Consider the following 14,709-nt stretch of genomic DNA (forward strand, 5'->3'; position numbering starts at 1 on the left):
GCTATTAAAATAGTGCTAATTTTTCCCCTACTGTTACTCACATCTTCTTGTCAACTGTTTGAAATGGGCCATCCTGATTATCACTACAAACGTGTTTTTTTCTCCTGCTGATAACAGCCCACCTTAATTGATTAGAGTTGATATGGCAACACCCATTTTTTCATGTTCTCTGTGTATACATAAATCTTCCTATTGTATTTTCCACTGTATGCATCTCATGAAGTGGGCTTTAGCCCACGAAAGCTTATGCCAAAATAAACGTGTTAGTCTCTAAGGTGCCACAGGTACTCCTCATTCTTTTTGCTAAAATAGTAAAGATACCAATGATAGACACATTCAATAACTAGACTATGAAAAAAAGTGTATAAATATGCTGAAAATAGCCATCCCCCAAAACTGGCAAAGTGCCCCCCCCATACACACGCACTTCCTCAAAAGCACCCACCGGCAAAAACAAAAGTCAATGCCTCTGATAAAGGTTATTCTAGTTTCATTCCCAGCCTCAAAAAATTTGTTTACATTTTGTGTCCCTTGTTTGCTGTATTGTAACTAACCAGTAGAGGGTGCTGTTAACCTGCTGAATTTAGCTGTATCAGAAAGGTGAGCATGAGAGGCAGAAAGTTATCAGGTTTCAGAGTTGCAGCCGTGTTAGTCTGTATTCGCAAAAAGAAAAGGAGTACTTGTGGCACCTTAGAGACTAACAAATTTATTAGAGCATAAGCTTTCGTGAGCTACATCCGATGAAGTGAACTGTAGCTCACGAAAGCTTATGCTCTAATAAATTTGTTAGTCTCTAAGGTGCCACAAGTACTCCTTTTCTTTTTGAGAAAGTTATCAGTCATCCCTCTGTATTTTTATAGGGTGATCTTCCCATCCTGGGCGGGAGGGGAGAGTAAGAATTACCACATGTCTATAGTTGTCTTCTGGCCCAGACGTTACCTGTGTAGGGAATATGTTTGACAGAGTGTATTTATCTTATCTGTATATTCTAGTAATGTCTTCCTTTCCCTCAGTGAGTGAGTATTTTTGTTTGCTTGTTTGTTTTTTCCCAGATCCAAGGCTCGTGACACCAAGATATTGATAGAGGACACAGATGACGAAGCAAACACATGAAACATCCACTGAGTCTAGTTCCACATCTCTTATTTTCTTGCTCTACTACCCTTTCCCAGACCAATCCAACCTCTGGTGCAGTTCCAGCTGAAAACAGGAGAAAACACTGAACACATTTTCCGAGCTCTTCCGGACCGGATCCTATGGACTCCAACAAGCTCACTGTGTTTCTTTTCTTCTGGTTTAATTTTCATTTTCTACTTTTAAAATAAATATTTACTTCGTTTTGCCAATCAGAGGACAGTTAAGGAAAGAAGTATCTAAGAATTGTTTACAATCACAACAAGACACAAAACCCTATCTGGATGAAGAACAAGCATCATAGGGACTCTCTGATGGGACAGCATTGAGAATATACTCGGCTTCTGCTTGGCCCAGTTTCGACTGGTTGAAACCGGACTTGGGTTTTTAAATTTGTGTTCTGTTTTTTTTCTTTCCTTCATATCCAGCGCTGAGGCACTGGCTGCACTTGCAGGTAAAGTGCACTTAGAGCAGTACCTTCATTCACGAAGCTACTTTTTAATTTGATGTAATTTTTCTTATAATTTTTTTGGAAATACAATGTATTTGTTGCATACAGTTTTCACATTATTTATGAAACTTAACCATATGAGAATGATTTTTTGAGTCCTGTGCAATGAAGGCGATAACAGTAAAACAAGGCAGGGGGATGTAGATCTGGATCGCTTTTGTGAGGGTTATGCCCTGCGAATACCTCTTTCATGAGATAATTTGCGTCAGTTTGACCCTTTTTCTCTTCAGTTTAGTTTTATTTATAAACCAAAGTTTTTCTTTCTGGTTTTAGTTGCTGCTGCTGCTTCAGAAGCCTGAGCATGTTTCACGTACCAGTTCATGCTCATCTTTCTATGTGGCCATGCAAAGATGCAGATGGTTCTGAGAATTTGTTTTAAAAGAGAGTTGTAATAAATCTTGCCACAAGGCCAAATACCCAGGTAAAAAAAGGGGAGTTGGTGTTTAGGTTAAGAACTGTTTTTTCAAAGCCTTAACATTCATGAGACAAGGTGAGAGTACTGTCCACCCCTGTTAAATAGGGAGCTTTCCCATTGTTCAGCTTCTGCTAACTACAGCAAAAATAAAAGTGGATGAGATGAGGACATGATCTTTCCTGTGGGGGGGGGAGGTCGTTACATGTTTTGATTCATAGGTGTCTACACTTCAGAGAATTTGCACCCCCAACCCAGTTTGCTGTGGGGCAAGGAGGTGGTTGAATGTTGGCCATAGGGTAGGGAAGTTGGTATTAAATTAGAAGTCTTTAATGACATTTTATTTGATATGTCTTGCCAGGCTTTGGCAAAGTGTTCTCTACCAGTCACTTCCTGAGCACACCTTCAGGTTGCTTTGTTTCTTTCCTGTCCTTTACACCCTCTCCTCAGTGTAATCTAAAACCGGTTAAGTGGTAGGTCAGCCTTGCACTGGAGTGTGAATGATCATACTCAGCAGGCTAGTGTTTAAGGACATCATACTGCTTAGCAATTTCAGTAGAAATGGTAAGGCCACCTTAATAAGCTTTGTATATTTTGATATCACCACCACTCCTCTTAGAAGAGAGCAGCATGAGTGTTTGAGAGGGCCATGCCCTACACCACTGCCGGCTTTAATGCTTGCCGAAAACTTCAATGTTTAATATTAATAAAATCTTATTTGTGCCTTGCTCTATTGCGTGTAAGGTTAACACCAGGGACTGGGGGAAGCTGCTTCAGTTCCCTTCAATCCTATCCTTAACCCAAGGCTTGACTTTACAGCAGGGACTGTTGAAGACTTTGCATCCTTTTCTAATGGGGCATGGTCACTGTTTTTGCTTCTCTGTGTCCTTCTTTTTAACCACTCTTCCATGTATCCCAAGTACTCTCTTAGTTCTTTGGCAGTTCCAGTAGCTAGGTATATACAGTTATTGTTCAGACTCCAAATGGCAGATGAACACCCTCAACTAAGTAGGAACCATTTTTGACTTCTGTCCCTTGTTTTGTATTTACATTTCTAGAAGTCAGGTGCTAGGAATCCCTGCTCAGCTGTTGTTAAATAATTTTTCTTTCTTTAGCCAATCATATGGCTTCTTCCATACGGCTGGTGCGCTGCTTTTCTTAGTTTGCCTATCGTGCCTCTTGCCCAGAGGAACTGAAGAAGGAAACGTAATTGTATTAATTTAGTTTAAATAGGGCAAAATAACTTTATCACACATTGGTGGTAGTGAACTGGTGCCCCTTGACAGAGTGAGCATTATCTCAATTATCAGCACTGTCATATTGCACACTGAACTTATCAAGAAACTTTGCTGACCTGCCAGGAAAGGCCTCAGCACGACCACTGGTCTACTGAAGGTGATAGTGTCATTCCAGTGGAACAGATGATTTTGTATTGTTATTTCTCCACCAACGTGACCAGGGCTAGCTGCTATTTCAGCACCAGCCCATTCTGCTGAGAAAAATATGAACAATACAGACTAACCCAGAATTCTGTCGTTGACCCTTTTGGTGCCCAGGAGTCTGACTCCCCTGATCTTGACTCACTGATGCTTCTTGTTCAGATGCTGACAGATGCACCTGTCCAGCAGGAAGTGGAGTTTGAAATGGAAAGCGCTCTAAAGTATTTCAGTCCACTGTTTTGCATTTCAGTGGTTTTTGCTGTGTTCGCAATGTTCGATTCCACACGAAACAAAGAGCTCATTCTCCTGGGAGGTAACTATGATACTCCAGCTAATAACAACTGGAATATCATCAGCAACTAAAACTGTCAGAGAATAGCGATGTCATATATGCCAGTGGGCAGTTTAAAAAGAATTGCAGCCGAACCAAGGGGCACAACCTGAACTAATAGTGTCATTACTTAAGGAAGCATTGCTTTAAAAAGGGAAGGATGGGGGCTTACTGATAGCACTCTCTTGTCAAAGGAATGGAAGGTATCATTGCAGCAATTAGGGCATCTGAAAATATTTTATAATTTGGTACATAGAGCTCTTAAAGTATCACGGACCAAGTAGAAGCAAGTGAAACATTGTGAATGAGTTTCTGATCTCAGCTAGGAGAATCGAACCTGTTTTGGTTAGTCTGCCACTGACATGAGTGGTACTGCATGAGCCAATTGGCTTAACATTTAAACCCACGGAAGAATCAAGTCAATAAGAACTGAGATCTTGGTCAGTTTTTTTCTGCAACGTATCCGGAGGAAGAGAGAATTTTGTTCTGTTTGTCAGTATACTGCTCCCACCTTCTTCCTCTTCTCACCCTGCAGAAGAGCACTCTGTTTCGGGCTATGTTTTCCCTGCCAAAAAAGTTGGGTTTTTTTACAGTGAGAGAACTAATTGATGTTAGCTAACTTGGTGTAAAAATGCATGTTTTATGACCACGAAGACAGCCTGTGTAATGAAGGTGTCTGTACACTTGGGTCAGGATCCCTGACCTCCCAGCATCATGCTCCAAAAGAACCCAGTTTCCAGAATCACTGTACTGCCTGGTGCCACAAGGGCTTGTATTCTGTGACTACAGAGAGAGATTTCTGAACCATTCAGAATATAGCTCCACTCCAGAGTTAGTTCTAAAAACCTGTCTGGTTCCATCTCTGAACGTACAGTGATATCTGGCCAGTTAAATGAGATATAATCAAGCAGGGCAACTAGTGAAAGAAATATAACCACCTCTCCTACTGAGTGGTCTGCAAAATGAGAAAATGAGAAATGTCTCCTCTCTGGTGGTCACACTTCATGAATGACCTTTTCAAATATAACGGAATGGGTATTTGTGAAAATACTGCTGTAGAAGACTAGTATTACTAAATGCAGAATGCGCAGATTGAAAGGAGAACAGGAACTGGGTTTTTTATCTAGTGGATTGCCTCAAACTCACAGATGGGATAGCAGGAGAGCGAGGAACCTGTTCTCAACTTCGTTAAGCAAAAGTTGGAAAATGCCCATCATCTTCCTATTTTATAGCACCTATGTTTGCCTTTCCTTTTGATCTCTCTGGGTTCTCTCCTTCCCTTATCTGATATCTTAAAGGGTGCTCTTCTGCTGGAATTGAGACCTACCCAGTGGTTCTGCTTTGTATTCACCTGAGCTTAGAGTGGATGGTATTTGTCTCACCACTGGATGTTTTTTTTTAAATGGAGATTTCCCCCCACCCCTCTAGTTTAGAAGTTCCAATTGGCCACATTCATTCCCTGTTCAAAGGGATCTCCATCCCTCCCAGACATCTAAAGTTGCCTGGGGATTGTCAAGCAATGTTAATCATGCAGAGCTGTTCCCAGGCTGTTGAGATATTGACCACTGTGAATCCACACAGATCTCTAATTCCCTGGGTCTTTCCTCCAGCTTCTGACTGTACTATATGAAAATGAGATTTTGATCACTGGCATGTGCTCATCACAAATCGTAGATCTTTTTCTATACTTCCCTGATAGGCCAGAATCCCTTTGCTGTGTTCCATAGATGAATTTCATCCAAGATGAGGAAGGCAACTGGAAGAAGAAAAAAAAAACAACCAGTGGATTCTCTGCATAGAACTTCATAGAGCAAAGCTTAGTGAACTAGGGCAGAAATTATGGGGGAGAGCGTGCCTATTAGGCTCATTCTCTACTAATTTTACTGCTTCCTTTCCCTTCATATTCTCCTGCTTTCTTATGGCTGTATCCTGAATGTCTCAATATATTCATACTTCTGAAATTCAGATACATTTTGGAGGCAAATTTGCTTGCCCTGTGCCTTCCCCTATCCTACTTCCTCTGTTTCTTCAAAAAGAAAAGGAGTACCCGTGGCACCTTAGAGACGAACAAATTTATTAGAGCATAAGCTTTCGTGAGCTACAGCTCACTTCCGATGAAGTGAGCTGTAGCTCACGAAAGCTTATGCTCTAATAAATTTGTTTGTCTCTAAGGTGCCATGGGTACTCCTTTTCTTTTTGCGAATACAGACTAACACGGCTGCTACTCTGAAATCTGTTTCTTCAGTATCACTGTTTATATCATGTCATGAAAATCAATACAGGCAGAAGTTCCCACTGTGGTGCAGTGAGACTGAGCCATCTTCTGAAAAAGGAAACTCTTCATGCTACTATTCTGTCACCTCCTGTTGGCTGCTCTAATTCGACCAGGTACCCTTAGCTGCTGCTTCCTACAGGCCAAAATGAACAAATTCTCTTTTCTTCTTCTCCCCTCCGTATGTCTGCCAGCCTTGTGCAAGGAATCATCTGTTAAAGACATGCCTCCTCTCAGAATTTATCCTTCAGTCTTTGCCTCTGGGCAAAGGGGAGAGGAAGAATGCACTGGGCTTCATAGTTTTCTGTATTGTCCATAGGAGGCTTCTGTGTCTAGGATCACACATCTTCACAGCAATGTGTCTGCAGAGGGGGATGGAGGATTCATTATTTTGGGCTGCTGCACTAGTTGTGCCTAATATCCTGGGGGGGGGTTACCATGAATCCTCAAGGAACGATGGGGATCAGGGCCAAAATTTTCAAACTTGAATACCCCAGGTGAGGCATCCGAGTCCACGTTTGGACATCTGAATAAAAGGGGCCTGATTTTCCAAGGTGCTGAGCAGTCACTGCTTGTTGCTCATTGTTTCTGCAAACCAGGTGACTCTCTTTTAAGTGCCTAATTTTAGGCACCCAAGTTTGAAAATGTCTTGTCCATTTTGGTGATTTAGCAAGGCCTACCTTGAAGAGTTTAGCTGACTTTAGTTCTGCTGAGCACAAGACCAACTTGACTAGGAAGTGGATTGAGTGTCTGAACCATGGTGCTTAGGTCAGGGCTTCACACCAGCCCCATCCTTCCCCCCCCCCCCGCACGCACACACACAGCGGTTATCTCTTTATCTCTTCCACAGCGGTTCTGAGTCACTCCAAGGGGGAGAGAGCTGTTCTGCCTTAAGCATTATTTCTGGAAGGCTACTGATTTATTTTGCTCACTGGAAAAGAGGGGATCAGGACTCCTTGCGGAAGGATGGAGAATCATTATACTAACTTCAGATGTAATCAGACTCTCAATTGTAGATCGTTAAATCAAACCCTGCCTCTGTAACATCATGACATCTGTGTGACTTGGGTCCCAAAAATGACTCTGTATACTTTGGGGCAAATGTGTAGCCCTGCCAGGACAGGGTTTTAATCCAGAACTGGATCAAACTGCTACTCTAGTTTACCCATGGGATTTCAGTCCCCACCACAACTTAATGGGAAAATCACCAGAGTGACACAAGAAATGCGGATTTCTCTGTGGGAAAGGGGCCTTTAATATTGGGTAAATCCTGGGACCAATTCCCTTGTCCCTGCAGCCCAGACAAGTGTGAGGTTGCTCTGGTCTTTGTACATCTCGCAGTATCATCAGTGTGTTGGTTGTCAGGGGACTTGTTGGAAATCCTGGGGCTGTAATAAGGCCATAAAATATAATTCCTTTTGAGTTCTTAAAACAAAATTGTATGAGCCCTTCAGTACAGACAGTGAATCTCTTCAGCCTGTAACACTTTGTGGCTGTCAACTTCCTTACTATCTTGTCAATCCTTCTATCAAATAAACAGTATTTGGAAGGGACCTGGGGTAGAAATGTATTTGCTGCTTCAGAAATTTACCCTTGCCTCATTCCCATCTTTCTGTGCACCCCTCGCCCCTGCTGTGTTGGTCTAAATGATGATTATTCTATGAAGCCCTGAGCTGTAGATGTCAAAAGTAACTATGGAATGTGATTAGTCCTCTGTGGGTGCTTTCTTTCTTTCCTCCTTTCTCTTTTGCTATCTCCTTCTCCACTCTTCTTTTGGCTAAGTGGAAAAGGTGAGGAAAAAGAATTGCTGCTTGCTTGGACTCATGATGTATCTGTGACTGCGCTATTAGCTGTCTCCTTTTTCCTTCCCAAATGGATATAACATTTTTTTAAGTGTGGCATACCCTTCTTGATAAGTAGGTTTTAAAAAAAATGCACAATGTGGTACTGTTTCATAGTTTCTAGGTGGTTGTATAAAACAAAGTCAACTGTGGTTATGTGTTTTTAAAAGGAAAAAAAATGATTGGTTACTAAATCTGTCCTTTTTTCATTATTACAAGCTCTTTGTTTTCCAATGATTGGCTCGCTCCTTTGTCACTGGTGTGTGTGTTTGTGTGTGTGTGTGTGTGTGTGTGTGTGTATCCTTTTTCCTCTCTGGGCTGATGACCTTTTTATTTCTGAACATTGACACTGCCATTACTTGCTTAACTCACCAGTAGACTTATAAGCAAAACTGTGATGGCGTTGGGTTTCTGGAAGGATGGCTAGTTTGTTTATTGGGGTCTCTTTAAAGAGAAAAGGAGGTCTGAAGCTAAAGATTTGCAGGCTGCAAATGTTGGTCCTGAGTAGCTGTATGGGGGACTGTGAATATCTTGTGACTTTAAAAAAAACAAACAAAAAACAAACACTAACATTTACAACTCCTGTGCTTTACATTTTGAAGGCAACAGAAATGGCTAGAAATGTTTGAAAATAATCAAATAAGATCACATCGACATTTAAAAGGTCCCACAGATCAGAAGACCTGTGGCTACAAGCTTTGTGGGTGTGAAAGTCTGCCCCTTCATGAAGGAAAAAGGAGAAAGAGGAATCGCAAGTCATATGGATATAAAGGGCCAGTTTAATTTGAGCCTTACACCAATACAGAGGCTTATCTGCCCAGTCTCAAGAATGCTTTCCATAATACTTCTGAAATCAGCTACCCTGGTAACCAGCTACAATTAAGCTGTTTTCTGCACCACTTCAAGGAGATCTGTTGCTAACAGTCATTTTCTGTAACAGGTCAGTTCTTACTGAAGAAGTGCCTGGCACTATCCTAGGCAAAAAGTGCATCCTGAACAATAAATTGACATTGTGTAGGTGTCCTGTGCACCTGTCAGTAATTGTACACACACCCTGCACACACTCTTCTGTACAGAACCTGTGGCAGATCGTTACCCTCTGCATTCTAAGGATCAGAAAACTATGGATCACAGTAGTTCTGCCACTCTAGAGAAGGATACATGGTCAAATGTCTTGTATCTTCCAACAGACATTAAAGTATGTGCAATTTATATTTTAATGGTCCAGTTAGTGACAATGTTTTTTGTCTATCTTAAGGATAGAGTATAACAACAAACCAATGCCACCTGGCTTGTATCTCATCCAGAGCCTGTTAGGTGGTGATTGTGTGTCAATGGAAACAGTGGATTCTTGGATAATCATCAGAGTGAAAAGCCCCGAAGGATGCATGTAGGGAGAAACAACAAAATTATCATAAAATGGATGCAAGTTAGTAACAGGGTGGTTACACTTTAAGGGCCAGGAGGTCTGGGGCAAGCCAACCTTGTTTAATCAGCCTCATAAAAGGGCTAAGAAACTCAGTTTTGAAGAGGAACCACAGGGAACAAGTTGGGCTTTTGTGGAAGGCCCTGAAGTAGGGTCTGGAAGGACTCCAGGGATGTAGCCTGGGAGTCAGTGCTCTACCCTAGAGTAGGGAAAATAGAAAGGTAGCCGAGAGGGGCTAAGACTGTGACAGGGACTCTAAGGACGACTTCAGCCTCGGAATAAAGGTCTCTCCAACAGCCAGAGAGACTTAATGGTAAGCCAGAAGGGACTGGGACCTCAGCCTGGAGGGTGGGCTGAAGAGAAGCCCAAGCAGGGCAGAAGAACATTTTGTTTGGAGATTTGTTACCCTGGAAGTAGGGTGAACTTTGACCCAGCTAGAGGGCTGAGCCATGTGGCTCCCTGGGACAGACAGGAAACCCTGGTGAGGGGAATAAATTGAGGCAGGGAATACCTGCAAAATTTGCCAGCAGGGGGTGTTACAGGGCAGGATGCCCTATAACAGTGGAATAAGCCATGAAGAAATGTACTTTGAATAGGGAAGGTGGAGAGAAATATGAAGATAGTCATCACAGTGCCCAGTTCCAACTAAGTATTAGATTTTTTGCTAGGTTGCTTAATTAGGGATTAAGGTCTGAAATGTAGGAAGAATTTCTGCTTATTTTAGCAGAGGGGAGAAAAGTGATCAGTGTTAGTTGCTGCAACAAGAAAATATATACTTAAGTCAAAGTCTATGGCGCAAAATGAGTTACACCTAGACTTTGATTTTGTCCCTACATGCTTGTGGTATTCTTTTGTACAAGAAGAAGTTCTATTAAGTACATTAGGAGCAAGACAATTAATATTAACAACAGGGGGAAGGAACGCAAGCCAAAATATGGAAATAACAGCTTAAAGAATATTTAGAGAAATTAGATGCAATCAAGTCATCAGGACCTGCTGAAATTCACCTTAAGGTATGTAAGTAACACTGCAGCAATCTCAGAATTGTTAGCAATTATATTTGAGAATTCATGGAGAATGGATGAGGTCCCAGAGGACTGGAGAAGGGCAAATATGTAGTACCTATCTTTAAAAAGGAGAACAAAGAGAATCCATGGAACTAGAGACCACTCAGCCAGCCTCGCTTCGATACCTGGAAAGATACTGGAACAAATTAAGCAAGCAATTTGTAAGCACCTAGACTATAAAAGGATTACAAGTAATAGCCAACATCAGTTGGCATGATATGTTCTTGACAAATCCATCTTAATTTCTTTCTTTGACAGGGTTACTAACTTAATAGATGGGGGGAAGCTGTAGATGCGATATTTCTTGATTTTTAGTAAGGCTTCTGACAGTCCCACATGATATTCTCATAAGCAAACTAGGGAAATGTGGTTTAGCTTAAATTACTTTAAGATAGGTGCAAAATTGCTTGAAAGACCATACTCAAAGAATAATTATCAATAGTTTGCTGTCAAACTGGGCAGACGTGTCTAGTGGAGTCGCGCAGTGGTCTGTTCTGGGTCTGGTACTAGTCACTATTTTCATTAATGACTTGAATAATGGAGTGGAAAGTATGCTTATGGAATTTACAGATGATCCCAAGCTGGGAGGGGCTGCTAGCACTTTGGAAAACAGGCTTAAAATTCAAAACAACCTTGATAAATTGGAGAGCTGATCTGAAATCAACAAGATAAAATTCAATAAAGACCAGGAAAAATAAAATGCATGGCTACAAAATGGGGAATAACTGGTTAGGTGGTAATACTGCTGAAAAGGATCTAGTGATTATGGTGGATCACAAATGGAATGAGTCAATGTGATGCAATTGTGAAAAAGGCGACTGTCGTTTTCGGGCGTATTAACAGAAGTGTTGTATGTAAGACACAGGATGTAACCAACCTGCTCTACTCAGGCTGGTCAGGACTCAGCTGGAGTCCTGTGTCCAGTTCTGGGTGCCACACTTTAAGAAAAGTGTGAATAAATTAGAGAGAGTCCAGAGGAGAACAACAAAAATGATAAACAGTTTTGAAAATCTGACCTATGGGGGAAAACTTAAAGAACTGGCCATGTTTAGTCTTAAGAAAAGAAGACTGAGAGGGACCTGATAATTCTTCAAATATGGTAAGGGCTGTTCTAAGGAGGAGGATGGTTAATTGTTCTGCATGTCCACTGAAGATAGGACAAAAAGTAATAGGCTTAATCTGCAGCAAAGGAGATTTAAGGTATATATTAGGGAAAACTTTCTAACTACAAGGATCGTGAAGAACTGGAATAGACTTCCAAGGGAGTTTGTGGAATCTTAGTCATTGAAGATTTTTAAGAACCAGTTAGACAAACATCTCTCCAGGATGGTCTAGATCAGTGGTTCTGAAACTTTTTTTCATGGACCACTTGAAAAGGGTCTCGGCAGACCACTTAATGATCTTTCCAAATGTTGTTTGTACTGTTAGCTAACTATTGTAAAGCGCTTTGGATAAAAGCACTATATAAGAAAACCTTAGTAATAATTAACGTGTTTTTAATCTACAAATAAAAGCACACAACTCATATTTTAACATCAGTAGTTTTACCTTTCTAATGCAAAGGATGTGCCCTCTCTCCCCCACCGCAGCAGTCCAGAACTGGGGCTGGGAAGGACGGGGGCGGGTCTGTCCCCTGCCACAGCAGCCACAGAGCTGAGGCTGGGAAGGGGGGCCATCTCTCCCCAGCAGCCGCAGTCCTGGAGCTGGGAAAAGTCTTTCTCTGGCGACCGCAGCCCTGCACATCTCAAATTCCCCTCACCCGTCTTCTCACCCCACTGCCCCCTCCCACTTACCCCCTATTTCCCCCAAGGCCACCACCTCACCTTACATGTGCATCTTCTCCAGGGTCCAGTCACCTAATTAGTGGAGCTAATTAGGTGGGTGACCCTTCATTGTCTTGTGTGCAGCCGCCCAGGCATGCACCTTAGAGGGAACTATCCAAGGACACCCTGAATGGAGCTCACGGACCACTGGTGGTCCACAGACTACAGTTTGAGAACCTTTGGTCTAGGTTTACTTGGTCCTACCTCAGCAGCGGTGGCAGGACCAGATGCCCTCTCAAGGTCTTTTCCAGCTCTATATTTCTATGTTCTGTAAAGGGCCAGGATCTTGGTAATTAATTCTGCTTCATACGATTAGTGTAATAGTTGGAAGCTATAGAAGGGATGGTTTGGCCCAGATGTTAGGGAGAAGTACTTTTCCAGATTTCCTGGAATGCGTAACCACATTCTGCCACATGTTGTAGGAAATTGGTTTTAAAAAGAAAAAAGTTTGACCAAAATAGAATGAAAATATAGTTGGGTCTATTTGCTAAACATTGTCTTATTAGTTCTATGGTGATGTGGTATGCATGGTGCGTTTTAGACAGACGAGCCCTACACCAAGGAGCAGACAGTCCTAAATTGGAAGCTGAGCAATAAGATGCATTTGTCATAAGAAGAGGAAGCAGCTTGTGGAAATCTTCCACTCATGATATTTGCTAAAAGTAAAGGGGACTTGGTCACTGGGGTAGATGAACTGGTTCAAACTGAAACAAGAACTGAATAGGACCTGTGTGACTAAAAGCCTAACAGAACCCAAACCTGATGATATGAAAGAACTGAAAGTTTGCTCCTTTGTTCTAAATACTTGCCTACTTCTGCACTTTCTGGTTTCAGGCAGAAGAAATGAAGTACCATATACCTGCAATACCAGTGTTCTTGTGGTATTTTTAGCCTAACTGAAACTGGGATGGAGAACCTCATGAGAAACACATCCCAACAGACTTCCAGACCAAAGATGGAAGCTTAAGTTTTGGGTGTCTATCTGAAATAAACTTGGGAGGCTTGCCCATGACTAATCAGTCACAGATCAGAGCCACAGAAACAAAGATAAGTCATTGAGTGGGCGGACAGGATAATATTAGACCGCAAGCCATTTTAAGAGAAAAAGGCCATCTGGTCCAACACTGGTTTATAATCCCCTCCTATCATATTCCTCAATCAATCTTTTTTCCAGAAACAAATCCAGGTATCTTTCTTTAATTTAACGTAAGCTTATTTTGCTTCAGTTGTTTTCTCTGGTAGCTTATTCTGCATGACCATTACTCTTTGCAAAAAGTAGTTCTGTGACTGACTTGCCTTATTGACTTTTGGTCCCAGTGAAATCAATGGGAGTTTTGCCATTGACTTCAAATGGGGCAGGACTTCATCACAGGTTTTGAATTTTTACCCAGGTTAAACTTGTCCAAGATAAAATATTTCACAGACTCAGAGTTTGACTGGAGGGGACCATTAGATCATCTAGTCTGACCTCCTGTATATTGCAGGCTATGAAATTTCACCCAGTTTAATCCAATAATTTGTGGTTTGAGTAAAGCATAACTTGTGTTGGGTTAAATCATGTCTTCCAGAAGTGTCCAGTTCTGATCTGAAGACTCCAAGAAATGGAGAATATGCTATTTACCTTGGTAGTTGGTTCCAATGGTTAATCACCCTCATTGTTTACAAATTGGTGCCTTATTTCTAATTTGAATTTGTGTGGCTTCAGTTTCCAGCCCTTGGTTCTTGCTGTGCTCAGTTAGATTAAAGGGCCCTTTGGTATCTGTTATGTTCCCTCCGTGAAGGTGCTTAGACACTAGTCAAGTCGTCTTCACTACTCCAGTCTATACATCCAAGGATCACATTAGCCCTTTTTGCCACAGCATCACATTGGGAGCTCATGTTGAGTTGCTTGTGCTCCTTTTCAGTCATTGCTTCTCGAATACAGTCCCACATTCTGTAAGTATGGCCCCTGCGTTCCTTGTTCCTAACTTTGCATTTGGCCATATTAAAATGCATTTTGTTTGAATGGACCCAGCTTACCCAAGCAATCCACATCACTCTGTATGGCTGCCCTGTCTTCATCATTATTTACCACTCCACCAATCGTTGTCATCCACACATTTTATCTTCAGTGATTGTTTACTTCAGGTCGCTGATGAGCATGTTGAATAGCATAGGGCCTAGTAGCGATTCCAGCAGAGCCCCACTAGATTTTCCTAAAACTGGAGAAAAGTAAATAACAAGACCTCTTTCATCACTTCCGGATAAGAGAGAGAATGAACAGAGAGCCTAGAATTGACCCTGTTGATAACCCATTCCTTTCCTCTTGGAAAATGGCTCTTAGTTTTCTATCTACACCCCATTTTCATTATATTTTCATCTGTTCAGGATGTGGAATCTTGCCTATGCTTTGATATTCTCCAGTCACTGACTCGCCCTTGTATATTACATCAGCCTTTCAGATGGCTAATTAA

At 41.7% G+C, this 14,709-nt stretch overlaps 1 protein-coding gene across 2 annotated transcripts in view; it reads left to right on the top strand.

The window, feature by feature from the left end:
- XPR1 (xenotropic and polytropic retrovirus receptor 1) overlaps window positions 1-8,177 on the top strand; it is a 227,981-nt gene extending 219,804 nt beyond the window's left edge. The window contains exon 15 of one of the 2 annotated variants that reach the window (XM_038412656.2): window positions 1,053-8,177. In XM_038412656.2, the coding sequence (XP_038268584.1) occupies window positions 1,053-1,113 (61 nt within the window). In that variant the 3' untranslated portion in view covers window positions 1,114-8,177. Of the gene's footprint in view, window positions 1-1,050 lie in introns of both variants that reach the window. The other variant, XM_043491391.1, reaches the window with a different exon arrangement.
- Window positions 8,178-14,709: the final 6,532 nt, after the last annotated feature.

The sequence above is a fragment of the Dermochelys coriacea genome, chromosome 8 (genome assembly GCF_009764565.3).
Source record: "Dermochelys coriacea isolate rDerCor1 chromosome 8, rDerCor1.pri.v4, whole genome shotgun sequence".
Classification (NCBI taxonomy): domain Eukaryota; kingdom Metazoa; phylum Chordata; order Testudines; family Dermochelyidae; genus Dermochelys; species Dermochelys coriacea.